Source organism: Marmota marmota, unplaced genomic scaffold (genome assembly GCF_001458135.2).
Source record: "Marmota marmota marmota unplaced genomic scaffold, marMar, whole genome shotgun sequence".
Lineage (NCBI taxonomy): Eukaryota > Metazoa > Chordata > Mammalia > Rodentia > Sciuridae > Marmota > Marmota marmota.
In genome coordinates this window covers 3,164,323-3,190,539 of record NW_026000077.1, presented here as the reverse complement: position 1 = coordinate 3,190,539, position 26,217 = coordinate 3,164,323, and the positions used below count along the sequence as shown (strand labels likewise).

The 26,217-nt window shown below is 39.0% G+C and overlaps 2 protein-coding genes and 1 long non-coding RNA gene across 3 annotated transcripts; 1 reads left to right on the top strand and 2 right to left on the bottom strand.

The window, feature by feature from the left end:
- Positions 1-6,699: 6,699 nt before the first annotated feature.
- On the bottom strand, positions 6,700-8,965 carry LOC107156181 (ubiquitin-conjugating enzyme E2 G1). The gene is made up of 2 exons (XM_015502216.2): positions 8,423-8,965; positions 6,700-8,304 (listed from the first exon to the last, which is right to left on the bottom strand). The coding sequence occupies exons 1-2, from the start codon at positions 8,466-8,468 to the stop codon at positions 7,838-7,840; spliced, it is 513 nt and encodes a 170-aa protein (XP_015357702.1). The 5' UTR covers positions 8,469-8,965; the 3' UTR covers positions 6,700-7,837.
- Positions 8,966-13,312: 4,347 nt separating this feature from the next.
- On the bottom strand, positions 13,313-15,167 carry LOC125620177. The gene is made up of 2 exons (XR_007351770.1): positions 14,834-15,167; positions 13,313-14,745 (listed from the first exon to the last, which is right to left on the bottom strand). It is a non-coding gene; the product is annotated as an uncharacterized LOC125620177 (long non-coding RNA).
- Positions 15,070-21,798, top strand: Sike1 (suppressor of IKBKE 1). The gene is made up of 5 exons (XM_015502215.2): positions 15,070-15,329; positions 15,557-15,662; positions 16,648-16,790; positions 18,640-18,753; positions 20,461-21,798. The coding sequence occupies exons 1-5, from the start codon at positions 15,171-15,173 to the stop codon at positions 20,560-20,562; spliced, it is 624 nt and encodes a 207-aa protein (XP_015357701.1). The 5' UTR covers positions 15,070-15,170; the 3' UTR covers positions 20,563-21,798.
- The last annotated feature ends 4,419 nt before the right edge of the window (positions 21,799-26,217 follow it).

The window sequence follows — 26,217 nt, the reverse complement described above, 5'->3', positions numbered from 1 at the left end:
AAAGGTGGAGAGATCTAAGGGCTACCCAGAGGCATTCATTAACAGCCCCTTGCAGGGAGGATCAATTCCCTGGGGGCAGGTAACCTTGGCAACTGGTGGAGGAGGGAAAAGAGCTCTTGGGGCATCAGTGTTTTATTTCTTTACCCCTGAATCGGCCCCCATTTTTCTGAGCAGACACAATTATTTATTACCTACACTGACTATCCTTTTGCCACCCCCATCCACCATCTCAATAACATCAGACTTTCAAGTACCTACTGCTGGGGCTGGGGATGTGGCTCAAGTGGTAGCGTGCTCGCCTGGCATGCGTGCGGCCGGGTTCGATCCTCAGCACCACATACAAAGATGTTGTGTCCGCTGAAAATTAAAAGATAAAAAAATAAATATTTAAAAAAAAAAGGGGGGGGGGCTGGGGATGTGGCTCAAGCAGTAGCACGCTCGCCTGGCATGCGTGCGGCCCAGGTTCAGTCCTCAGCAACACATACAAAAACAAAGATGTTGTGTCCACCGAAAACTAAAAAATAAATATTAAAAAGTTCTCTCTCTCTCTCTCTCTCTCTCTCTCTCTCTCTCTCTCTTAAAAAAATAAAAAATTTTAAATTACCTATTGCCATGACAACTTTAGGTCCCCTTGGCTCATGCTACGCAGTTCTAATTGGATTCCTAATCATTTTTACAGGTTTTATGGTCAGGAGGAACTATTTTTATCTTCCATAATCTGGTCTATGAAAAGGGTCACAAAAGTCTCTCCCTTCACAGTAACTTGGGTTCTTCTTATCAACATATTTCCTGCCTGCATTCCTTGCAGATAACAGGTAGTTTTCTGAGGAATGTAGCATATCCTGTCCATTTAGGCAGGCAGGGCTGCAGGTAAATTGCTTTTTGGCAAAGAAAGCATGTGGGCCCATTTAATAAAATTATTCTCTTAATCTTGTGTTTCCATCATCCTCATCTGATAGGGGAAAGCAGAGCATTCTTGTATTGGATCTGAAAGGACACTCGCAGAGTCCACTCAAAGTCCAAAGACCAAGCCACACACCTGAATCTCAGGCAAGAGATTTATTGTCAGTAACACAAGGTTTACCGACAAGGCTGTCCCTCTGAGGAGAGCAGCTGTATAGCCCACAAGGGGAATTTCATAAGCTGCTTAGGAGTTGCTGTTATGCTCGAATTCGGGACCCCCAAAAGACCACCAGAGACCAAGATCGATGTAAACAGCAAAGAGGTGTTTATTACGAGCTAGCTCGGTCCTCCGCGCGCACACACAGCAACTGGTGACGCTGAGAGGCCCCAAGCCCAGGGTTTTCAGGAGTTTTATACATTCTTTGGAGAAGGCAGGGACCCCCACATAGATCATAGCATCTCTTAACAAATCATCACACACCGCGGAAAATCAAATAACAACTCTAAAACATGATTAGCACATTCACTGGCGGGAACAAGTTGGGTAGGGGTGATTGGTCAGTACAAAAGGGGTATTCATTTGAACTGATTGGTTTAAGCCAAGAGGGGTGTTCATGCTGAATTACTGGTTTCCCAACATGTTATCAACCACTGTAAACTACTGGGAGGGTCATCTGGCATCCCAGGTATTTCCCTGTCTCATGCTGATTGGTGGCTGCTAGGGGGTTGCTATGGTTCCCCACCTAGCCTGACTGAGTCAGGGACACCTGGTGCAGCAGATGTCTCTTGTTTTTTGTAGATAAACAACTTAGCAGGGTGGGAATGTACCTAGGAGTGCTCTGTGGGTCTTTCCAAGGACAAAGGTCATGTCCCTTCCTTGGACAGGCTTTGCTCTGAGGTAGAGGCTGGTTTTTCATTGCCATAAGCTGGGGTGGGGTTGATCATTTAACAGGCACAAGTCCTTATGGGAAGTTAAGCAGCATTGCCTCAGAATCGGTATTTTGGAGCCTCTCGATAAAATGGCTCCTGATCTAAAATAACAAATTGATGCCAATATTGATCTGATGCCAATAGTTTAAATGTGAGATTGAGAAACTGATGTGACTCCATTTTTGAGAAACCAGCCTCTACCTCAGAGCAAAGCTTGTCCAAGGAAGGGGGTGTGACCCTTGTCCTTGGAAAAACCCGCAGAGCACTCCTAGGCACATACCCACCCTGCTGAGTTGTTTTTCTGCAAATAACAGGAGAGGTCTGCGGAGCCAGGTGTCCCTGACTCAGTCAGGCTAGGTGAGGACCCATAGCAACCCCCTAGCAACCACCAATCAGCATGAGACAGGGAAAATACCTGGGATGCCAGATGACCCCCCAGTAGTTTATGGTGATTGATAACATGTTAGGAAACCATATAGTTCAGCATGTACACCCCTCATAGCTTAAACCAATCAGTTCAAACGAATCCCCCTCTTGTACTAACCAATCACCCCTACCCAACTTGTTCCCACCAGTGAATGTGCTAATCAATGTTAAGAGTTGTTGTTTGACTTTCCCTCGGTATGAAATGATTTGCTGTGTGATGTTGTGATGCATAGAGTATCCAAAAAAAAACTATAAATCCTCACTGAACATAGGACTGGGACTCACTCCTCGGGACCGCTGTGTCAGAAACTATCGTGAGTCCAGGCTCGAGCTTGCAATAAAGACTCTTGTGTGATTGCATCGGATTAGGCTCCTGGAGGTCTATTGGGGTTCCATGAATCTGGCATTACAAGGTGTCCTCCCAAAGCTCATGTGTGAGACAATGCAAGAAGGTTTGGAGGTGAAATGATTGGCTTATGAGAGCTTTAACTCAATCAGCAAATTAATCCCCTGATAGGGATTAACTGAGTGGTAACTGGGCAGGTAGGTTGTGGCTAGAGGAGGTGAATCTTTGGGGATGTACCTTGGGATTTGTATATTGCCCTTGTTTAACAGAGTTCTCTCTCTGCTCCTCAGTGGCCATGTCCTGGCCTGCTCTTCTTCATCACACCCTCCCACCATGATATTCTGCCCCACCTCACCACCACCACTCCCCTGAATGGAATCAGGAGTCTATGGGTGAAGAAACTGTGAGACCAAATTAAACTTTTCCTCCTCTACATTATTCTTGTCAGGTCTTTTGGTCACAACAGCAAAAAAAGCTGACTAAAACACTAGTGTACCAAGAAAAGGACTAGACAGGCAATTGCTTGCAGATATTTTCTCCTACATGTGGTGCATACTTAGCATATCTCCTTTGCATAACAAAGTGTCCTGTAAATTTATGGTTCAAGGGGTGGCAAAGTGTAAGGAAGCATTAATTGCATAGATGGGGTTTAATTAAAAAAGCATACTAAAATATTGTGTGCAAATTTTAATTTTCATTTTTTAAAAAATATTTTTAGTTGTAGTTGGACACAATACCTTTATTTTAATTTATTTATTTTTATGTGGTGCTGAGGACACGTGCTAGGCGAGTGCTCTACTGCTGAGCCACAACCCCAGCCCCTGTTTGCAAATTTTTTAATAGTGAGGTAGGTACATGGACCAGCAGTTTTATCTATAGAATGTGTGGTAGTGGATATTTTCTTCCAGAATTTGGTTAATATAATCTGACAAAATGGTCTTCAGATGATAGGCACTGAACATAAAAACTATTATATACAGGGCTTTGACATGATTACCAGAGTCACAAAAAGTATGATCACAGGCAAGTTGATGGGATATATCTGGGAATACCTCTTTGAAAAATGGAATGACTACATCAACCAGGGATTTGGAATATTCACTTTTTGAGAAAAGTCATTTCCACTATAAAAATTCAAAGGGAACACAAAATCAGACCAATAATTCCAATGAGGGCTGAACAACTACAGAATGCCCAAGGAAGATCCTTTCTCAAAAAGCCTAGGGTGCTTTTGTCAAGCCCACAGACATATTTAATTCCCCAATTCTGGCTATATTCATGGCATGCAAGTGAAAACTTTTTTTTTTCTTTTGGTACAGGGGAATCGAGCTCAGGGGCACTCAACCACTGACCCATATCCCCAGCCCTATTTTGAATTTTACTTAGAGACAGGGTCTCACTGAGTTGCTTAGCACCTTGCCTTTGCTGAGACTGGCTTTGAATTTGTGATCCTCCTATCTCAGCCTCCCAAGCCACTGGGATTACAGTGCCACTGCACCCAGCTGCAAGTGAAAACTCTGATAAAGCTGCCTATTTCTTGTGGTACAAGCTAAGCACTCTCATCTTTATCTGAGTTGCTCTAAGCCAAGGTAGTAATGCTAGGGGACAGACAGATGTGAGTGGTTAAGGGAATAATTCCATAAAATAGGCTCATTATTCTGACCCTCACATGCTTTCTTTTACAAAAAGCAATTTATCTGCAGCCCTGCCTGGCTTAAATGGACATGTTATGTTATATTCTCCAGCAAGCTACCTGTTATCTGCAGGAGAAATGTAGAACCAAAATAATGTTGGTAAGAGAAACCCAAGTTATGCTGAAGGGGGAAATTTTGTGACTCCTTTTATAGACCAGATTCCAAAATTCAAGGAAATAAGGAATTCCTCCTAACCATAAAATCTGTAAGAATTTACAGTTAAGAATCCAATTAGAACCCATCAGCATGGACCAAAGTGGGGAACTGAAAGTCATCTGATGTCATCCTGCTGTCAATCAAAAGTCAAGAGGTATACCGGGAAACTTCTCTGGGATTCCCCAATCAAACTGGAGTGCAGGAGAGGCATGCTGTCCCTTTCATTTCTGAGAGGACCCACTCCATCCCTTGAGAGTGTTCCCTTTTCCTATTTTCCATCCCTTCTTTTTTTTTTTACAGCCTCTAAGTCATCATTTATTGATTTATAGAGCACCCATCACATGATTGAGGTGCTTTACAATACAGTAAACATCACAACAGAACTCACATAGTTAAATACAATCAACAAATTACAGAACTAAAAAAAAAAACTGGAATGAAGCAATATTATGTCAAATTTCAAAGATGCTGAGAAGCGGCAGTACAAAAAAGGTAATTCCACCAACTAGAGACCAGACGGGCAAAGATACACAGGCATCACAACCCGAGGTGGGCAGATTTGTAAAGGGTGAGCGAGCATATAAAATAAAATTTCACAACTGGGAATGAAGGCCATTAAAGATACTATGTCATCCAAGTGATCACAGAACCAGTGGAATGACCTCACAAATATATTTACCTTACAATGACAAGAAAATCAACCGCATATGGATTTTAAACTCAGAGTCCAGAAAGCCACTGAGATCATCCTTTCTGTTATGAACACAGGCTAAAATCTACAAGTTTCTCAAAAAACTTGGAATAAATTTAGTAAGAGCCAACAGTTCTACACCCAAAGGACTATGCAGATATTAATGGTTGGCACAAAGTTGGGGGTTGAGGGGGGGTCCTTTTCCTAAAGCAGAGAAGAATCACCTCACACTAATGATGAGGCACTGGTGGGACAAAAGCCACCTAGTTCAGTGTCACCTGAGTGATTTAGATATCAAACGTAGAGGCATTTAAATTCACGGTCAGATGAACACTGGGAAAGGCACAGATGACATCTCTGACAGAGGAAAAGGAATCCTCCATCTATCAAGGCCTGTGTTTCAGTTTGTAGTATGGTGAGGGGACATAGTTGGAACGAGTATGAGGAAGAGAGGCACTCGCTCCTGCCTCTCCTATTCCCCTACGTCCAGCCCTAAAAAACCACCCAGTCATACCAACATAACTGCATTAAAGTGGCACTTAAAGTTTTGTTCAGAAACAGTTGTCCCTGAGTTACTAGGTCATTTGCTACTTATTGAGCAGTCAAATCCCAGGTTTTAACTCAACAGATTGCTAGTGGAATTATAGCAATAAGAGCAAAATTCCAACTCCACAAGCAACCACTATGTGGACGATTTCTGACTTAAGAGTGAAGGAGATTGCATTCAAAGTCCCTAGTAGGAGTGCAGTCTAGCTAGCACTTTGGGGCAACAATTTTTACAAAGTCTCTGGGAAAGACAAAAGTCATTAAGTTCTTGAAGAAAATTGGGCTCCAATGAATCAAATCAATTTTTATAGTCACTGAACATGTAAGGGTTTTTAATAATATTTATGGGTTTCTACAATACTTGAATGAAGAACAGACTGGGATTTATAAAAATCACTCTTCACTGGGACTACATCTGTAACCACTTTACCTCTGCTTTAAAAAAAAAACAAAAAAAAAAAACCTGACAAACTGGTAGAGGTCTACATTACTGACAGGATTCCTTTCTCTCTTCTGCCAAAGCATTTCTCCAAACCCCACAGAGGAGGGATGCACCAATTTTCACTGATTCTCGCAGTCATACGCCATACCCGATCTGGTACTGTCTCAAGTTCTATCCCTTATATGCCAAAGATTGCTTCTCACTCTCAACCTCACAATAAATAGAGAGAAGCCTAGGACTGTCTAACAGTGCACATGCTCATTTCACCAATTGCTAAAGTTTAGAAAATTTTATGATATGAAATATACTTATGCTCATAATCAAATCCAAGTGTCATACATAAGTGACAGAATCTGTATGTCAAATACCATTTACCTCTGAAATACTTTTAGACTCACATAAGAATCCAGATAAAACCCAATACTTACACTGCCATGGCCATGTGATTTTCAAGTATTAAGTTTGTTTGCATAAGGAATCAACCTGAGATTTTTCTAAACTGCACTTCTCTGGCATTCAGTATTATAACCTTCATTCAATACAATAAAAGCCAACAACTTGACAATTATTGGAAAAAAATTATATTTTGGAAGAACTCACTACATAAGGTGACAGAATTCCAAAATCAAATTACATGAAAATATACATCGCAATTTCTTTGTACAATAGGTGAGAAAAATCTCTAGTATTGAAGAATAGAGACAAAGAAATATGAAGGATTAAGGAGGATATAAGGGCAAATAGCATTCTTAATAGCAAACCAAGAAGTAAAAAGCTTGTAGTTGTGCATGCTTTATTTATCCAAACTTAACATTAAGTCAACTGAAGGGCAAAAATAAAACCAAATCAGAATTTTGTATTATTTGGGGTAAATTTCAGTAAGTTGAATTTAGAACCAACTTTTTTTTTTAAGTTCTTGGGATAATGTCTAGGTTCAAGAGCTCTCAACAGCCAGAAAATGTTATTGCTACATCCAATCCAAGAGATGGGTGCAACTAGAATACAAAAAGACAAAGCACCTAGTGATGACCACTCCTCTGAAGTCATCATTAAAAATCAAGTAATTGCTTATTAAGTATTTCAGTATTTGAACTAAATCATCTGAGAACTTTCTGGCAGATAGAAGAGATAAAAGCAAAGGGGACTGTCAAAACAAAGAAGATACAAAAGTTTAGTTAAGTGACAAGGGTTTAATGAAGCCTCAATGGTTTAAAGGAAATTAAATGGAAACTTTTAATCCTAATTGCTTTTCATCTGACATGCTTTAAGGAGTCTTTTTAAACTGATAAGAAACAATGAATAGGGAAAGAAAACCTGCTAAAATCTTTTTAGAATTTACACGATTCTTATTCTACTACAAGAAAGCATTATTTGGTACAAGGTGTATTTGTGGATGTACATGAACAGTATATATATTATCCGGATCATGTTGTGCTATGTACACATCTTTACAATTCTTCCTGAAGGTTAAAACAGTTCATTAGAATTCAAAATGCGTAATCATCTGTAAGTTGGCACTTGTTAGGCTCTTGTCAGCATTGATAACTGGCATGTTTTATTGCAGCCCAGTTCCAGCCAGTGTTTTGCCAACTTGTTACAACAGAAGTCCAGCAATATAGGTGGGTAGAGTGCAGGAAAAACAGTGCCATGTTTCTCAATAGAAGACCCTGAAATAAGTGAAATTACTAGCTGCTGAATAAATGTCACTCAAAAGCAGTCTCTTGGCTTTTTCTTACACAGCGTGCAACTTTCCTTTTAAATTCTCCGTTTCTGTCTTCCCTCCATTCTTTCACAGCATCGACATTAGCAGGTGAATCTCCATTAGGGTCTGCCAGCATAGAAATGACACTAATCATGATGGTTTCCACAGTGTGGATAGGAAGCCAGCGTTCCTCTGGCTTTTCATAACCATATTTATCCTCCCCAGGCTCATGAAGAATAGAAATGCAAACATCACCATTTTTATCAACATTTGGGTGCCAGATTTCTGTAATGAATTTCATTTTAGGAGGCCGGAGGGGATAATCTTTTGGGAAAGTGAGATGAGCCTTAAAAACACCACCTTCATAAAGTGTGTCTGGAGGACCAATAATAAGGACTTCCCATCGATAGAGATCATTGTCATCTATTAAACCTGCTGAAAAGCCTTCCACTGGATTTTTGTTGAGTTCATGTAACAGGAAAATGTAATAGAGAATCACACCAAGACCGAGATATATCCTGATGAAGTTACTGAACTTCAAGGATAAAGAAAGAATTCTACCAATACCCAGGCAGAAGTAGGTCACCTGCCAGCTGTCTTCGCAGTAGCAGCGCCGACTGCAGCTCCGTCATCCTCCCCGCCAAGGGCCCGGGCTGGCGCCGGGGCTTCCGAAGGGTTAGGGACAGGCTCTGGGGGCGGCTGGAGCTGGGTGTGCTGAGGAACACGGGCCCCGCGACCGGATCGCGGAAGCCAAGGGAGGCCGGGCTCGGGCAGCGAGAGCGGCACCTCGCCGGTGCGGTTCCACTCGGTTCGACTCTTCTCACAGCGCCTCCTCCATCCCTTCTAATAACTCATTGCCTGTTACTTTGAGTGACATGTCTGAAATCTTTCTGCTTTGATCCCAAGAATCAGTATTTGATGCGAAAGAGGGTCTTCATGCTACCTCAGTTTCCTGGAAAGCCCCAGCCCTGTAAAAGTAACCCCTCACTGGAATCTCAGAATGAGAATCTAAGTAGTCTCGATGATGGTAAAAACCATCTTTTCATTTTCATTCTCACAGTTTACCTCAACCAATACTAGTTTACTGATGAAGATATGACTTCATATATTGTCAGGGTATGTGATGGTGACTTGCAGAGTAAATCTTTAATATTTCTTCATGGTAAATCCTGAGACTATGAAATTCCAAATTTGACAAAACTACTAGAGCATATAATTTCCCCTACAGGGTGAAAACAAAAATCACACAGGGAACAATAAAATGATGCCCATGCAGATGCTAGGCTGTTGCTTAAGGAAACTCACTAAGCAGAAGTCCTACATGCTAGTAGATGCCTCAGTAAAATTTCAAATTACATACATTAGCCTAATGTGGTGGCACATACCTGTATACCCACCAACTCAAGAGCCTGAAGCATGAAGATTGCAAGCTCAAGGCCAGCCTCAATGTAGTAAGATCCTCAGGAACTTAGTGAGTCAAAATTAAAACAAAAAACACAACGCTGGGTTCAATCCCCAGCAACAAAACAATACAAAAAATTACTACACATCATGAACCCATAATCATAAACATTAAATCTTCAAATTCCAAAAATTTACTATACTGTGGCTTTCCATATAATAGAAGGTTATACCATTATCCCTCATGGGGGATTGGTTCCGGAACCCCCCTGCAGCTACAAAAATCTGTGAGTGCTCAAGTCCCTTTCACAAAATGGCATAGCATTTGCATACAACCTACATACATATTCCCATAGATAAACTTGAATCATCTCCATATTATTTATAATACCTAATGCAATGTAAAAACAACAAGAGTTGTTTTATTGTTTAGAAAATAATAGATGAAACATCTTTGTTTTGTACAGACATAATCCTTTTTTTGTTTTTGGAACCAGTGATCAAGCTCAGGGGCACTCTACCATTGAGGCACATCCCCAGCCCTATTTTGAATTTTATTTAGAGACAGGATCTCACTGAGTTGCTTAGCAAGGCTGGCTTTGAACTCCCTAGCCACCTGCCTCAGCCTCCCAAGCCGCTGGATTACAGGCATGTGCCACCACGCCTGGCTAAACATAATTTTTTAATTGATATTTTCTACCTGTGATGATTTGAATCTATAGATGTGGAACCCACGGGTACAGAAAGTTGACTGTATGTTTTCATAATGTGGAATCACTATGATTAGCCAGGATCAGGGTAGAGGTGACAAATTTGGGGGGCATCTTAGAATTCAGTATCCACGGAGACTATCATGCTAGTGAAATAAACCAATCCCCAAAAATCAAAGGCCTAATGTTCTCTCTAATAAACTAACACACAATAAGTGGGTGGGGAGGGAAGAATAGAAGTTCACTGGATTAGACAAGAGGGAATGAAGGAAAGTATTGGGGGATGGGAATAGGAAAGACAGTACAATTAATCAGTCATAACTTTCCTATATTCATATATGAATACACGACCAATGTAACTCCACATCATATACAACCACAGAATGGGAAGTTATATTGCATGTATGTATATTAAAATACATTCTACTGTCATGCGTATCTAAAAAAACAAACAAAACATTTTTAAAAATTAGTATCCATTCATTTAAGTGGGTTCTTGTGACAAAATGAACCATTTACATTCACACTTTATTGAATATTAAAAAGACTTTAAGCCAGATGTGATGACCCACACCTGTAATCCCAGCAAATCCAGAGTCTGAGGGAAGAGGATCACAAGTTTGAAGCTGGTCTCAGCAACTTAGTGAGGCCCTAAGCAACTTACCAAGACCTTGTCTCAAAACAAAACAAACAAAGAAGAAGATAACTCTGAAGCCAGTTTGGCATTTCACTTTACTTCCTAAGAATTTCAATTAACTCAAATTTTACTGTGTACATGCAGGGATTCATGTCCTACTTATCTTAATGTATTTGCTGACCACTCCATAATATCATAACAATATCACATTTTAAAAATAATATCACCAGGTGCAGTGGTGCACACCTGTAATCCCAGCAATTCAGGAGGCTGAGGAACAAGGATTGCAAGATCAAAGCCAGCCCCAGAAACTTAGTGAGGCACTAGGCAACAGAGTGAAACCCTGTCTCTAAGTAAAATGCAAAAAAAGAAAGGACTGGGGATGTGGCTCAGTGGTTAAGCACCCTTGGGTTCATCCCTGGTACCAAAATAATAACAATAATAAAGAAATATTATTTAATATTTATTTATTATAATATAATAATAAATATTTCTAAATTAAAATTAATTTAAAAAAATAAAGATAATGTCTGCTGTACACAGGGATCCTTGCCTGTAATCCAAGCAACTTGGGAGGCTGAGGCAGGAGGATCGCAAGTTCAAGGCCAGTCTCATCAACATAGCAAGGTAACTTAGGGAGACCTGTTTCAAAATAAAAAACAAAAAAGGATGAGGCTCAGTGGTAAAGCACCCCTGGTTACATTCCCCAGTGCAAAAAACAAACAAATAACAAAAATTAAAAATTAAAATAAAAGATCTGAGAACTTACCATATGGGGAAAGAAGAAAGAGTAAAATAGGGTACTTACTAAATCCAATATGGGCCAGGTGTGGTGGTGTACACTAATTCCAGTGACCCAGAAGTATCACAAGTTCAAGGTCAGCCTGAGCAATGTAGCAAGATCCTGTCTCAAAATAAGTGAAAAAGGGCTGAAGATGTAGCTCAGGGGTAAAATACCTTTGGATTTTATCCCCAGTAACAGAAAAAAAGAAGAAAAGTCAGGAGAATATGAATATATTCAGCAATTGAAGACCTGGATGAGGTCAAACAGATGGTAGTAGGAGAAAGAGTTACAAGAATGGGACAGATTGAGAGCTGGGGCTGTGGCTCAGTAATAGAGCGCTTGCCTAGCACATGTGAGGCCCTGGGTTTGATCTTTAGCATCACATAAAAATAAATAAATAAAATAAAGGCATGGTGTCCATCTATAACTAAAAAATATTTTTTAAAAAGAATGGGACATTCATAAAACAAAGGCTATAGTCAAAAACATAGGTAATAAAGCTTAAATTCCTAGGGTGGGGGTTTTTGGTATTGAACCCAGGAGCACTTTACCACTGAGCTACATCCCCAGGCCTTTTTTTTTTTTTTGGTTTTGTTGTTGGACACAATACCTTTATTTCTTTATTTTTAGGTGGTGCTGAGGAGCAAACCCAGTGGCTCACACATGCCAAGCAAGCACTTTACCACTGAGTGACAACCCCAGCTCCCCCAGTCCTTTTTCTTTGAGACAAGTTCTAAGTTGCTTAGGGCCTCAATAAGTTGCTGAGGCTGGTTTTGAACTTGTGATCCTTCTGCCTTAGCCTCCCAAGTTGCTGGGATTATAGGCATGCATCGCTGTGTACGGCTTAAATTTTTTGATGAGAAATAATGATTGGTGAATGACCCAGGGTACAACCATGGATGTCTCTAGAAATGAGGAGTCAAAGGAAGGCTGACTTTTTTTTTTTTTTTTTTTGGTACCAGGGATTGAACTCAGGGGCACTCGACCACTTAGTCACATCCCCAGCCCTCTTTTGTATTTTATTTAGATACAGGGTCTCACTGAGTTGCATAGCACCTCGCTTTTTTGCTGAGGCTGGCTCTGAACTTGTGATCCTCTTTCCTCTTGCCTCAGCCTCCTGAGCCGCTGGGATTACAGGTGTGTGCAGCCGTGCACAGCAATGGAAGGCTGACTTTTACTGGGCAGATGAGTATACCAACCTGCTCTTTTCTAAAACAGGAGGAATGGGTTTAGAAGCAAAAACAATGAGATCAGTTTTAGACTGTGTCAAATTTGTGGTTCCTATAGGTTGTCCCTGTGAAAGCATCCTATAAGCAACCAAATATAAATATCCTGTGTTCGTGAAAGAAATTTGGACTACACAGGTGAATTTGAGAGCCATCATCCCTGGATGGAAGTCGAAGTCAAATTAATGAAAGAGATTACCTCTGTAGCATTTTTATCTCTCTCTCTCAAGTACTGGTGATTGAACTCAGGGCCCCCTTCACACATGGCTAGGCAAGCTCTCTGACACTGAGCTACATCTATAGCACAACTCTGTGCTCTGTATTAGTATTTTTCTATTGGTTAATGGTTCTGATTTGTTTTTTTGTTGAACTGTTTCCCATATTCCTCTCGACAAAAAAGTTATTCAAGTGTCTCCACTGTGCCAGCTGCTGGGAAAACAATGGTGAAAAGCCTTCTCTATTGCTTCTGTGACCTCTACTTACTTACCTTCCATTATGTTTTACAGTATAAACTTATTCTCCTGTTTAGAATACAAGCTTCCTGAGAACAGAGACCTTATGTCTTATTCTCTGCTGTATTCACAGGGATTAAACAGTGCATGAAACAAAGAAGAATCTCCAAAAGCATATGTTAATGAATAAAAAAGTCCAAAGTTTGACATACAAGGCTGACTGGTAAATTCTTATAAACCAATATAATAAACAGCACAGAAATCACTACTGTTCTAGTTAGATTTATTTTCAACTTCTTAATGAAACCAAAAAACAAGAAGCAAGCAGAAAATAATGTTGACTCCACCTCACCCCATTTAAGATGACTACTATCAAATGCAAAATAAAAAATAAGAAGTGTTAATGAGGAGAAATCAGAAGACTTGTGCACTGTTGGTGGAAATGTAAAGTAGTACAGTTGCTATGGAAAACAATATCATGGTTCCTCAAAAAAATTTAAATAGAATTACCATATGACCCAGCAATTCCACTTCTACCCATTTTATACCCAAAGAACTGAAAGCAAGGTCTGAAAGAGATACTTGAACACCCATGTTCATAGGCACATTATTTATATTCCACCCAAAAGTGAAATCAACCTGAGTCCACAGAAGAACAACAGGATCAACAAAATGTAAAATATACATACAATATAATATTATTAGCCTTTAGAAAGGAAAGAAATTCTGACACATACTAAAATATGGATGAACCTTGAGAATATTATACTAAGGTAAATGTCAATCCCCAAAACACAAATACTGTATGGTTCTGTTATGGGAAGCTGCTTCAGAAAACACTCTTAAGTCCGAATTCAAATCAATGAGAGCTTTATTTACCTGGCCAGGGACTGTCACCCACCCAAAGAGACTGAAGCTCTGTAGGAGAACAACAGCTTCCTGGTCCATTTTTTGAGAATTTATGGACAAAAACCACAACTCAGTGGCTAATTTTCCAGTTAGCAAGCAAGCAAATACAGAAGCTAGAGAAAAGCAATTAGCTTTGCAATTCCTGGATTCAAGCAGGTGCTAGGCAAGAGTATCCTGAGTTTGAGCAGGGGTTGGCAGGGGCGAGAATCTATTTCAAAGTCATATAGACCCACAAGTACACTCAAACCCAGGATGTAACTCACCACACCACTGCTGCATCCTGAGTGTGATACAATTTGTTATAAGAAAACAGGTTTCATTTTGGTTTCTCAGAAGCAGATTTGTATAGAAGGCAATAAAATGGAGTCTTAAGCCTGTCTATGACAGTTCTTGCTTTATAATGGTCTTATCTCACTTATCATATCTATAATCTATATTTTTTTTACTAATCTATAACCTATAACTTACACTCTTACTGATTTTATTTATTAGTTTACACCACAACAATTCCACTTACCTGAGGTACTTAAGACTAGTCAGATTTACACAAACAGAAAGTAGAATAGTAATTGACAGGAGCTTAGAGAGAAGAAAGAGAATTGCTTAATAGCTATAGAGTTCCAATTTTGCAAGATGGAAGCGTTCAGGAGATGACTGTTGATGATGGTTGCACAATTTAAATACACCTAATTACCGAACTATATGTACACTTAAGAAGGGTTGATTGGCTGGAAGATTTATCGAAGTGGTAGAGCGCTTGCCTAGCATGTATGAGTTAGATTCCCAGCACCTGAAACGCAGAAAAAAAGTTGAGAGAGTAAGTAGGTGCACCACAATATAAAAAACCAAAGCAAAAAAAAAAAAACCAAAACAACCACCTATGACCGAACAACAAACCACGTCAATCAAAAATAGCAGGGAACGAAGAACCTTAGACCTGTCAGCCCTACCGTATTAACCACCGGGCTGTGGGAACTGGGAACTGAGGGCGGGGCAAGGGCGGAACTCCGGGGCCGGGCGAGGCTACAGGGAAGCCAGCAGGTTAAAGCGGATCACCCCAAGGGCTGAGCTGCCACTGCGCAGGCGCACATACATGCTGCCAGGCGCCTTTGAATCGTGCCCGGAAGTGACGCTTGTAACGCTGAGACAGGTCCGGGGACTACTAGTGCGTATCGCCTAGGTGAGCAGGGCAGGGGCCGGGGTATTCCTACCGCTATGAACTGCACCATCGAGAAGATCCTGACCGACGCCAAGACACTGCTGGAGAGGCTGCGGGAGCACGATGCGGCCGCCGAGTCTCTGGTGGATCAGTCGGCCGCGCTGCACCGACGAGTGGCCGCTATGCGGGAGGCGGGGACAGCGCTTCCGGACCAGGTCAGGCAGAGGGTAGAGGTCCTGGGCCCTCGGGTTCTAGGCACTGGAAGGGAGGAGAGATGTGAAACGGGGTCTCGGCTTGGAGTTTATTCCCGATTCCAGAGGGTTGTGGTGAGAACTGTTGCAGGATCGGGGTCAGGATCCCTGCACTGGAGCCCTGACTACTGCTTTCAGTTGCATCTGCCACTGTACTGTTTATCATGCGCTTAGTGTGTCTGTTTGTCCAGTATCAAGAAGATGCGTCCGACGTGAAGGACATGTCAAGATACAAGCCTCACATTCTGCTGTCTCAAGAGAACACACAGATTAGAGACTTGCAGCAGGAAAACAGAGGTTAGTAGGGTCTTTTTGTGTATTTAAGATATTTCTCATACCCAGTAAAAGTTAATAAAAGTGATTATCCTATGTTTATTTACAGGTCAGTGCTCTTTTTAAGGTCATCTACTGATTTTTTTTTCTTTGAATGTGTATTAGCAGCTTATCAAAGAGATGCTTACACAGTTGAATTATTAGACGCCTTTTTTTTTTCTTTAGGGTATACCAAACGGAGACTTGCATTTAAAAAGAGTTTATATTCTCAGAGCCTTAAAATTTAATACTTACGTATTCATTAGAATAAACACTGAAGTTAAGATTCATAATGCAGTTAAGAAAGAGCTTCAGAGATGTTAAACAATTGGCTTATGAGTACTAAGGAACTAAGTCACAGAAATCAAACCATGTCTTCTGATTACACATCCCGTGTTATTTCTACCATACTATCCTGCCTATGCCTACAAAGTTTTTGTTTTTTGTTTTTAGTTTTTTGCAATTGATTCCAGGGGTACTCTACTACTGAGCCACATCCCCAGCCCTTTTTATTTATTTTGAAACAGAGCCTCATTAAGTTGTTCAGGTTGGCTTCAGATTTTTGATTCTCCTTCCTCAGCCTCCCAAGTCACTGAGACTAAGGTGTGGGGCTATACACTCAGCCTAGAAAGTTATTTTTTATGTACACTGTAGCTGTTCAATTTTGTAGACTTAAACACTAAATCCGATCTTACTGTATTATGGTTCACATTGTAGTGCAATTTCTGTGCATAGATTGAATGAGCTTTTGTTTTCCCCGTTAACATGTTTTATGTTTTTCAAGATAACTTTTTTAAATGAACTTTTAAAAATCATAATCCATGTGATCATGTTCTTCATATATGTAGGAAATATAATTTTTTCACTTTGAATTAATAATATCATGGAGTATGGTAAAATTCTGTTAAGAGTTTAACCTTGGGATCTATCTCTCAGACATCACTACCAAGGTATTTTATTTTTTTGTTAGAACTGTGGGTTTCTTTGGAGGAACATCAGGATGCTTTGGAACTCATCATGAGCAAATACCGGAAACAGATGTTACAGTTAATGGTTGCAAAAAAGGCAGTGGATGCTGAACCAGTTCTGAAAGCTCATCAGTCTCACTCTGCAGTAAGAAATCTGATAAATAAATTATAAATGAACTGAATTGAAATTTTGAGACTGTTTCACTTTGTATACTTGTTTTGGAGAAAAGAAAGTACACATTCATTGTTTATTTTGTTGTGACTTTGTAAAGATATGGCTAAAAAGAAGGGGAGAAGAGGCTGCTCAAGTCCTTTTGAGTGGGACTATGTTCCCCTCTGCCCTCAGCAAGATCTCTTTTCAAGATGTTAGCTTTTCCATGAACTATAATGCAAGTTGGTGTTGAAGGTGCTCAGTAAACACTTGGTTGGTTGTAATTGGTACATTTGACTGAATTGTAAGCTTCATGGTTTAGGGGAGCATACTTTCGTATTTTTTCCTTAACCTAGTTTCTGGCACATATCAGGCAGTCAGTAAAGCTGTGTTAAACTAATCATACTATGTTACTTGAGAGAAATGTTTTGTTTTGTCTTAAATGACAGTTTTTATACATTAGTCAGTGCCGATTTAATTTGAGAGACCCAGTATTGTGCTTTTTTTTTTTTTTTCCTGGTGGTGCTGAGGATTGAACCCAGGGTCTTGTGCATGTAAGGCAGGCACTCTACCAACTGAGCTACTTTCCAGCGCCCCCCCCCCAGTATTATTGTTCTATTTGTACAGTTTTCATAGTTGTCATTGTACATTCACATGTACTATATCATTTAATCCTGGATTAATAGATTGGAACCTCACTATTTGCTTCAGGGGAAGTGTACTGAAAGATGTTCGTTGAATGCATTTTCAAAGTTTTAGGGAACGGGGGTATTTTAGATATTTGAGTATCTTTCATCTGGAAGAAAAAAAAACTATTTTCTGTGGTCCAGAGAAAAGTTTAAAAAGATAAGAATTTAGCTCATATGGAAATACTTTCTAAGAGATATAGCCAAAGATAAAGGAACCTCATACTGTGATAAACTTCCTGCCAATAAAAGTATTCAAACTTGAGTTAAATAGCTACCTAAAGTCCAACTTCCAGTGGGTAGTTAGACTACAACTGATCTGTTGAGTGTGAATACCACAAACTCACTTTATTATGGCTCAGATTATTGGTTAATTCTGGTGCAACTTCTGTGGCATAGATTGAATGAAGGTGTTTGGTTTTCCTTTTCTTTTTTTTTTTTTTTAGTTGTAGATGGACAAAATATTTTTATTTGTTTTTATTTTTATGTGGTGCTAAGGATCGAACCCAGTGCCTCACACATGCTAGGCAAGTGCTCTACTACTGAGCCACAATGCCAGCCTGAACTGTTTTTTTTTTTTAATTAANCTGGTCAAACTTTGAAGTTTTTAAAGTCCTTAAACTCTGCTTTCTGCTCCTTATTCTAACAGTAAACTTGGCTAAATATTGCCAGCAATATCCAAGCCACCATCTGAATGCTGTGCTTCCTTGTGATCTTTTCTACCAGATTAATTAGTCCATCACTTAAATTCAGCCTCACAAAGTCTCAGGACCTGGGCAATATAATGTGAGTGGCCTCTAGTCAAATTCCCAGCAGAACACTCATTTCTTGTGAAACCCCAAGAGCATGATCTGCATTCCTGTCGGTGTTACAGTCTTCTGAGATACCCCAGAATCACCCATTAAACTCCATGTAAAAAAATTGGTAGTTGTAGATGGACAAAATATTTTTATTTGTTTTTATTTTTATGTGGTGCTAAGGATCGAACCCAGTGCCTCACACATGCTAGGCAAGTGCTCTACTACTGAGCCACAATGCCAGCCTGAACTGTTTTTTTTTTTTTTTAATTAACTTTTAAAAATCAGTTCATACGATCCTGATCTTCATATGTATAGGAAATATCACTTTTTCACTTTTTTCCCTTAATATTTTCACAGGAAATTGAAAGTCAGATTGATAGAATCTGTGAGATGGGAGAAGTGATGAGGAAAGCAGTTCAGGTGGATGATGATCAGTTTTGTAAAATTCAAGAAAAACTAGCACAATTGGAGGTAAGATTGTTGCTTTTTTAGGTTCACAATTTTTCGCAGTTTTTGTAGAGTCTAGACATTAACCTGTCATGGCAATGTATTTATGTTTTCTGTGTGTGCTCACAATTTAAAATTCTTCCTTCATACACTTTTCAGGAAAGGAAATGTAGTAAACTATAATCAATGAAAATATCAACTATGTATTAACTGGAAGTTGAGATATTATCACATTGGGAGAGTAGAGAGTGGAAGGAACAGGTTACATGAGCTGAAATCCCTCATTTACTATAATAAGTCAAATAATGTCTAAAATTGAGGGAATGGTAGGGCAAGGGATGTAGTTGAGTGGCACGGCACGTGCTAAGCATCCACAAGTCCCTGGGTTTACTTCCCAGAACCATTAATGGGGGGGTGGGGGGTGCGGGAGCAGGGGAAGTGGCAGTATACCCATATTATTTAGAATTATGGAAATAAAAATCAAAATAGATAAAAAGAGTTAACGGTGAACAAAGCCAAGAAACTTCTATTTATTTTATAGATTTAACTTTTTAAAGCTATTTCCATGTAATATTTTGATTAAAATAGAAATATATTACAAAAGAAATACCTAGTGTAATAGTGTTCCCAAAAAAACATATTAGTAGATGGTTTGGTGCTTGCTGCAAGGAGTTATCATGGGCCCTTTGAGAAATAGCAGAAAGCCAGGATGCTAAGGCAGAAGGATCTGGAGTTCTAAGCCAGCCTGGGCAACATAGAGAGATCAAGTCTGAAAAAACAAACAAAAAAGAAATACTAGAGAAAAAAGTCCAAAGTCCAATGGAAAGAACAAGACTAGTATTTACATAATATGAAATGTTATTTAAGTGCCAGAAGAAACATACCAAAGTATCTTTATGTGGTCTCAAAGATTTATTGACCATGGGCTCTGACCTCTTTGGCGAACCCGGAAATACTATGGTTTACCAGAATTCCTGCAGAGAAAATAATGATGAAACGCCATCTGGAAATCAAAGGGAATGACAGGTCCCAAGTAGGAATTAGGAGTTAGTTAATAGAGCTAACTTCTTTTTATTATCCCTGATTTGTCTCAGTTAAAGAAATAGCCCTAAGGAAATGTGGGACAAGTTTACTTAATAATTCCAGTGGAAAAAACATGGCCCCAAAAGTACTACATCCAAGTTGTCTGAATGTGGACACGTTTTGGGAGCTTTGTGAGCCCCAGTATCTTCATCTTAAATAAAATATGCATGTAGGCAATGATATCTACACTAAAGATTGTTAGGAAATAACATATATAATGCACTGACATGGTACCTAGGTACAGCTCAGTAAGTGGTTTATCGTCTCTCCCTTTGTATCCATTTTCTAAAACTATTGGATATCTAGGAAAGGAAATTAATCAAGAGTGAAGAGATCATTAAGAATTTGAAAAACAGTAGTAAAACTTGTGGGAACCAAGAAGAGTATGACAAACAGTAAATTCCTCAAGTGAAAAGGAACCTTGTGTTGTTCCTTCTATATAGTCCTAACACTTGGTATATAAAAATTACTCCACAAATTTTAAATGAGTAAATAACTAGTATTTAGGAAATTCTTATCTAGTGATTTGTTTCCTTAAAACTAAAATGTTTTCTGTTCCTGGCCCCAAACAATGTGTTCTGACACAGTTTGACAATAAAAATACAGGAAATAAGATAAACCCGCCTTTTTTTTTTTTTTTTTTCCCAGCTTGAAAATAAAGAACTTCGAGAATTATTGTCCATCAGCAGTGAGTCTCTTCAGGTCAGAAAGGAAAATTCAGTGGACACTGCTTCCCAACCCATCAAATAACTGAACTTCCAAGTGATGGCTGAAGATTATCTAGGAAGGAATTTATCTTTCCATCTAAGTATTATCCATCCAGTGTCTTGCCTCAGACTTGATTTAGTGTTGATTATAGATATCAGGCAGCAGTTTAGAATTCCCAGTCAATGTTGGTGTCCACAAAATAGTTTTGGGGTATATTGTGAGAATATACACTGAGTTTCACCATTCCTTCCTCTGTAAGACTACCTTTAATTTTCATTTCTGGGACCTCGATTTATATAAACTGTTTTGTGTTCTTTTTTGTTTTCATATCTCTGAAACTTTGAGCATTTTATTATAAGCCAGTTCTCTTATTTTATAGAGGATCATAAGATACACTGCTAAAGATTTTTAAGAGATTTAACTTTTTACATCTTTTTGGCATAAACCTGAATTTTTTTTTTTTTCCATTTGACAGAAGTAACATGATTTCACAGAACTAGATTGGCAGATTCTCTGATTTGTAATGTCATTCACCTGTGAAGTTTTGATTCTCTCTGGTGCTAGGAGTTGGCACTTTGTGGTTGGGTGTCTTTACTCTTAATTTGAGAGAACTTATTGCTAAATCCCAGGAAATGTACTTGAAACATTTAGCCAACTATTTCCCCCCAGTAGTAGTATAGTCATCATTTCATTCAACAAATGCTGAGGAATCTGTCCTGTGTATGTGTACTCACATGAGTACTTTGTTCAAATGCTAAAAGTAATTTATTTATTTAATTAAGTGTAAGTAGTCAGTTTTCGATTTTGTCCTGCTAGGAAACCTTCAACTTAGGTAGTTTACCTAGGGTAAAGAGCATATCATGTATTTATCCATATCATAGTTCTAGATACTATATTTAATTTATATAACTTTTATTTTATAGTTAAGAACCACCATCTACTGGATGTCATTATTAGCACTGGTATTTGGCTCTTTTGACATATTTTTTTTTACAGCAGTGCATTTTTATTATTTAAGGAAAGTCATTACATTTATAATGCTATATAGGCAACAACAAAGCGACTTTGAGATTCAAATTCTGGGTAGTCAGCCAGGTTCACTCATTAACTCATTCCCATTTCAGTTCAGTCACATTTCGGATCTCGAAATTACTTTGTTATACTAGCCATTTAAGTTTTTCCAATAATGGTTCAAATAAACCTGTCAATATTTTCTAGTATCCTTAGACATCCTAGTACTGCATGGGAGAGACATGATATTAAAGAGTTATTTGCTAGTGCTCTGTGTGATGTAAAGTTTCTTTTGTACTGCTCTGAAGAATTCCAGATAAAACAAACAAAAGCTCCCCAAAATGTCTTAAAGGCATCTGATTCCAGTAATGACAATGTACTGCTTAGATTACTGGGTATTAATGAACAGTTATATGTCATTTTAGAATTTGTCAAATTTCTTTTCACTGTCCTGCAGAGAATTTAAATGGAAAACACTTCTACCCCCCAAGTGTGTGCATTTTTATTTCATTTTCCAAGAGTAAGTAAACTTTTAGTCCAGCTATTTGCCTTGAAGTAAGCCCTAAGTATGTGTCACAAGTCCATTTGGGAAGCCGGTATCCTATACCTTTTGTCAGCTGCCATGCCCAAGTTTTCTTGAAAATGATAAAGTTATCAAGTAATTCATTAAGATATAATATAGCATTCTTTGCCTTTTGTTCTTTTAGAGCAGTTTATGAAATTCTTTACATCACAGATTTCAGGGTAAATCTATATGTTAACCTTTTCTCCTAGGAAATCAAAATCTTGATGTCCAGTGACTCAGGAGGCTGAGGTGGGAGGATTGCAAGTTTGAGGCCCCAAGTAACTTAGCGAAAACCTGTCTCAAAATAAAAAGGACTAGGTATGCAGCTCAGTGGTAAGATGCCCCTGGATTTAATCCCTAGCAACCCTCCTGCCCCAACCCCCCAAAAAAAGGAAAAAAAAGTTTGTTTTATGAGTGAAGAGTTTTCAGTGCCCTACATATAAATTCTGGCTGGTGGTAATGTTATAAAGGTAATGTATAGTTAGAAAATTAAATGGAGAAGGAATGCTCTTCTTCACTTTCAGTGAATATTAATGTCTTGCCGTAGATGGAGGAACTTGACTGGTTTGCAAAATTTCAGTATAAAATTATTATTTCTAGTGAAAACCTATTTGAGAATATTAGCCGGTTTTAATAGTTTGTAATTAGCCAGGAGTGGTGGTGTACTCCTGTAATCTCAGGGACTCAGGAGCCTGAAGCAGGAGGATCACAAGTTTAAGGTCATGCTGGGCAACTTAGTGACACTCTATCTCAAAAAATAAAAAGGGCTTGGGATGTTGCTCAGTGGTAGGGGGCCACTGGGTTCAGTCCCCAGTATTGGGGGGGGGACCATAAATGTCCTATAATTAGCATAATATATTCAACAAGGTAACTCTACAAATAGTATCTTATATTAATAAGGTGTTAATTACAGCAGTTCCTTACGCATATTCAAACATTGAAGGTATATTTCAATATTCCTCAACATGTGGTTCACTAACCTGCTAAAATAAAAATTTGAGGATAGGATCCAGGAATTTGTATTTTAATAATCATCCAGAGTAACCTGCAAGGATACAAGTTTAAGAATATGTAGACTGTATGCAAAGCATTAGAAGTTGTGAGTTGAAAAAGACCTTGACATTTTCTGATGAATGGTAAGGGGAAAAAAGCAAGGGTCATATAATGCAACATGATAAATCCATATAAATATGTATAGGAAACAGGAAAGACTATTTAAACTTGACAACAAATGGCTAGGAGGAGAACCAGAAAACCTTGGTGTCACAGAAGCAAAGTATAGATGGTACTGCCAATAATGATTACCATTTATTGAATGCTTTATTGTGTGTCCGGTAGTGATATATAATCTCCACGTAAACTGTACCCCACTTTACAGCCACTCAGGTACAAGGAACTTATTATTTATCTAGACTGGAACCAAGATGCAGCCTAGGCACTTACTCTTAAATACATTTCTTTGTTTTATTCAAATACATTCTTAACCACCAAGTTAAGATGCCTTTAAGTGCCAAATATTGTACAGTCGTGGTTCTCTCTCTTTTTTTTTTTTAGTTGTAGATGGATACAATACCTTTATTTTTTATTTGTTTTATTATTGATTGAACCCAGGGCCTCACACATGCTAGGCAAGCGCTCTACCACTGAGCCACATCCCCTGCCCAATTTGTGGTTCTTGATTAGCAAAATCAATTTTTATTAATAGGGCAAAAGAAACTCAACTGCTTATACATTAGAAAATACCATTAATTCAATAAATGGAGTCAACTAAAGAGATACAACTATTATCTGTTTTCCAGAATGGCATAGTTGAGAGTACCTGTGCTTGTAACTGAAAGGATCAATGCTTAATTGGTGGTTCTTACCACATACAGGAAGGGTGCAACTCTGTCTTTCCAATCTGCCTCTGTTTTGTTGCTTTTCATCCTTCGTGCTATTTTCTTGTAGTTGTTAGAAAGTTGCTGCTGTAGCAGATGTCATGCCCATGTTCAAGACAGGAGAAAACTACAGGAAATGGCTGGTATTACCTATGTATACATCCCCTTTTATGAGAAAAACAAAGCTCTTCCAGAAATTCCAAAGGATTTCCCATTGCCATATTTGCCTGGCCTGTTAAGTGGCTATTTCTAACTGCAAAGGAGAATGGGTACGTAGCTGGCCCAAGTAAAATGAGTATTCCAGCATCGCCAACCTATAATCCCAGCGGTTTGGGAGCCTGAAGTAGGACAATTGTGAGTTCAAAGCCAGCCTCAGCAAAAGCAAGGCACTAAGCAACTCAGTGAGACCCTGTCTCTAAATAAAATACAAATTAGGGATGTGGCTCAGTGGTCAAGAGCTCTTGAATTCAATCTCCAATACCCCCCTCAAAAAAGAGACTATTCCATTAACAGAAATTATATTGAGAAAATAATGCCTTTTACATTGTCAGGTCCTTTCAAGTATATGTTAAAGGAATGTATTGATGTTAAATATCCAAAAGAATGGGCTGTGGCAAACATCTGTCATTTCCTTCTTGGCTGCCTAATATCCTAACTCATATGTTGAGGGAATCCCTCACCAAATGAGGTAGAGAATTTGAAAGTGTCAGATATATGTTTTCACGGCCTACTTTACAGGTAGGGAATATCTACCTTAAACTTTAAAGTTAGTGGTACAGTGAAATAGGAAATTATGGCAGAAAATGTTGACCAACAACAATGGCTATTACATTAGCTCCACAGAAGAGCAGCAAGATCGGTTTTTCTTCAGGGACAAAAACTCAATATCTAGTGTCAACAGATTGGTACTGTAATCTGCAGTGTCTGCCTACCAGTAGAGACTAGAGTTCACTGAAGCAATTCTCAGATATCACTGGAGACTATAACTTCCAATTCTGGTTTCCCGATTGGCCTAGAGATCTTCCTCACTTTTTTTCTCTCTCCCAGGGCCGAGGACTGAACTCAGGACCTGGCGCTTGCTAGGCAAGCAAGTGCTCTGCCACTGAGCTAAATCTCTAACCCCAGACTAAAGATCTTAAGAATTACTTTTAATAAAATTATTTTTTGTTAAAATTGACCCAGATTTGCCTATAAATAAGAATACTGACTGATATAAAAAATGAAGAGTTTTAAAAACAACTATGCACATGTGGTTTTGATTGATACTTCATGAATTATTTCACGGGGCTGGGGATGTGGCTCAAGCGGTAGCGCGCTCGCCTGGTATGCGTGCGGCCCGGGTTCGATCCTCAGCACCACATACACACAAAGATGTTGTGTCTGCCGAAAATTAAACAATAAAAATAAATTTAAAAAAAAAGAGTTTTAACTCTTATTAAAAAAATAAATAAATAAATAAATAAAAATAAAAAAAATAAATTATTTCACATAATATATATATATTGAGGGGGCAAGCACGGGAGATTGAACTCAGGGGCACTCTACCACTAAGTCACATCCCCAGCCCTATTCGATCCTCCTGCCTCAGCCTCCAGAGCTGGTGGGATTATGGGCATGTAATACTACTCCCCACTTGCATTTATATTTTAATGTATTTGACACATTAAAGAGTAAATGTGGGTCTGGGGTTGTGACTCAGGCAGAACGCTCCCCTGGCATGTGTGAGACACTGGGTTCAATCCTCAGCACCACCTAAAAATAAAATACAGGTATTGTGTCCATCTACAACTAAAAAATAAATATTTAAAAAAAAGTAAATGTAAGCCAATTGCAGTGGCATACATATAATCCCAGTGATTCTAGAAGTTTAAAAGAAGGAGGTTTGAAAGTTCAAGGCCAGCCTCAGCATTTTGGCAAGGTCCTTAGCAATTTATGGAGATCATGTCTCAAAATTTAGAAAAAGGCTGGGAGTGGTGGCACATACCTGTAATCCCTCAGAGGCTGCGGCAGGAGGATCAAAAGTTCTAGGCCAGCCTCAGCAATTTAATGAGACCCTATTTCAAAATAAAAAGGGCTGGGGATATATGACTCAGGTAAAGTGCCCTTGGGTTCAATCTCAGTACCCCCTCCAATAAAAGGGTAAATTAAGCATGAAAGTAGTTTATCAATCATAAGAATTCACTGCCTAAATTAAAAATTAAAACATTACTAATGCTGGGGCTGAGGACATAGCTAAGTGGTAGA

Bases quoted from the DNA above. Each gene is read 5' to 3' on its own strand.
- LOC107156181 (XM_015502216.2), bottom strand. From the start codon at position 8,468: ATGACGGAGCTGCAGTCGGCGCTGCTACTGCGAAGACAGCTGGCAG. The intron at 8,305-8,422 runs GTGACCTACTTC...TCCTGTTACATG, and splicing joins ACTGCGAAGACAGCTGGCAG to AACTCAACAAAAATCCAGTG.
- Sike1 (XM_015502215.2), top strand. From the start codon at position 15,171: ATGAACTGCACCATCGAGAAGATCCTGACCGACGCCAAGACACTGCTG. The intron at 16,791-18,639 runs GTAAGAAATCTG...ATATTTTCACAG, and splicing joins CTCATCAGTCTCACTCTGCA to GAAATTGAAAGTCAGATTGA. The intron at 18,754-20,460 runs GTAAGATTGTTG...TTTTTTTCCCAG, and splicing joins AAAAACTAGCACAATTGGAG to CTTGAAAATAAAGAACTTCG.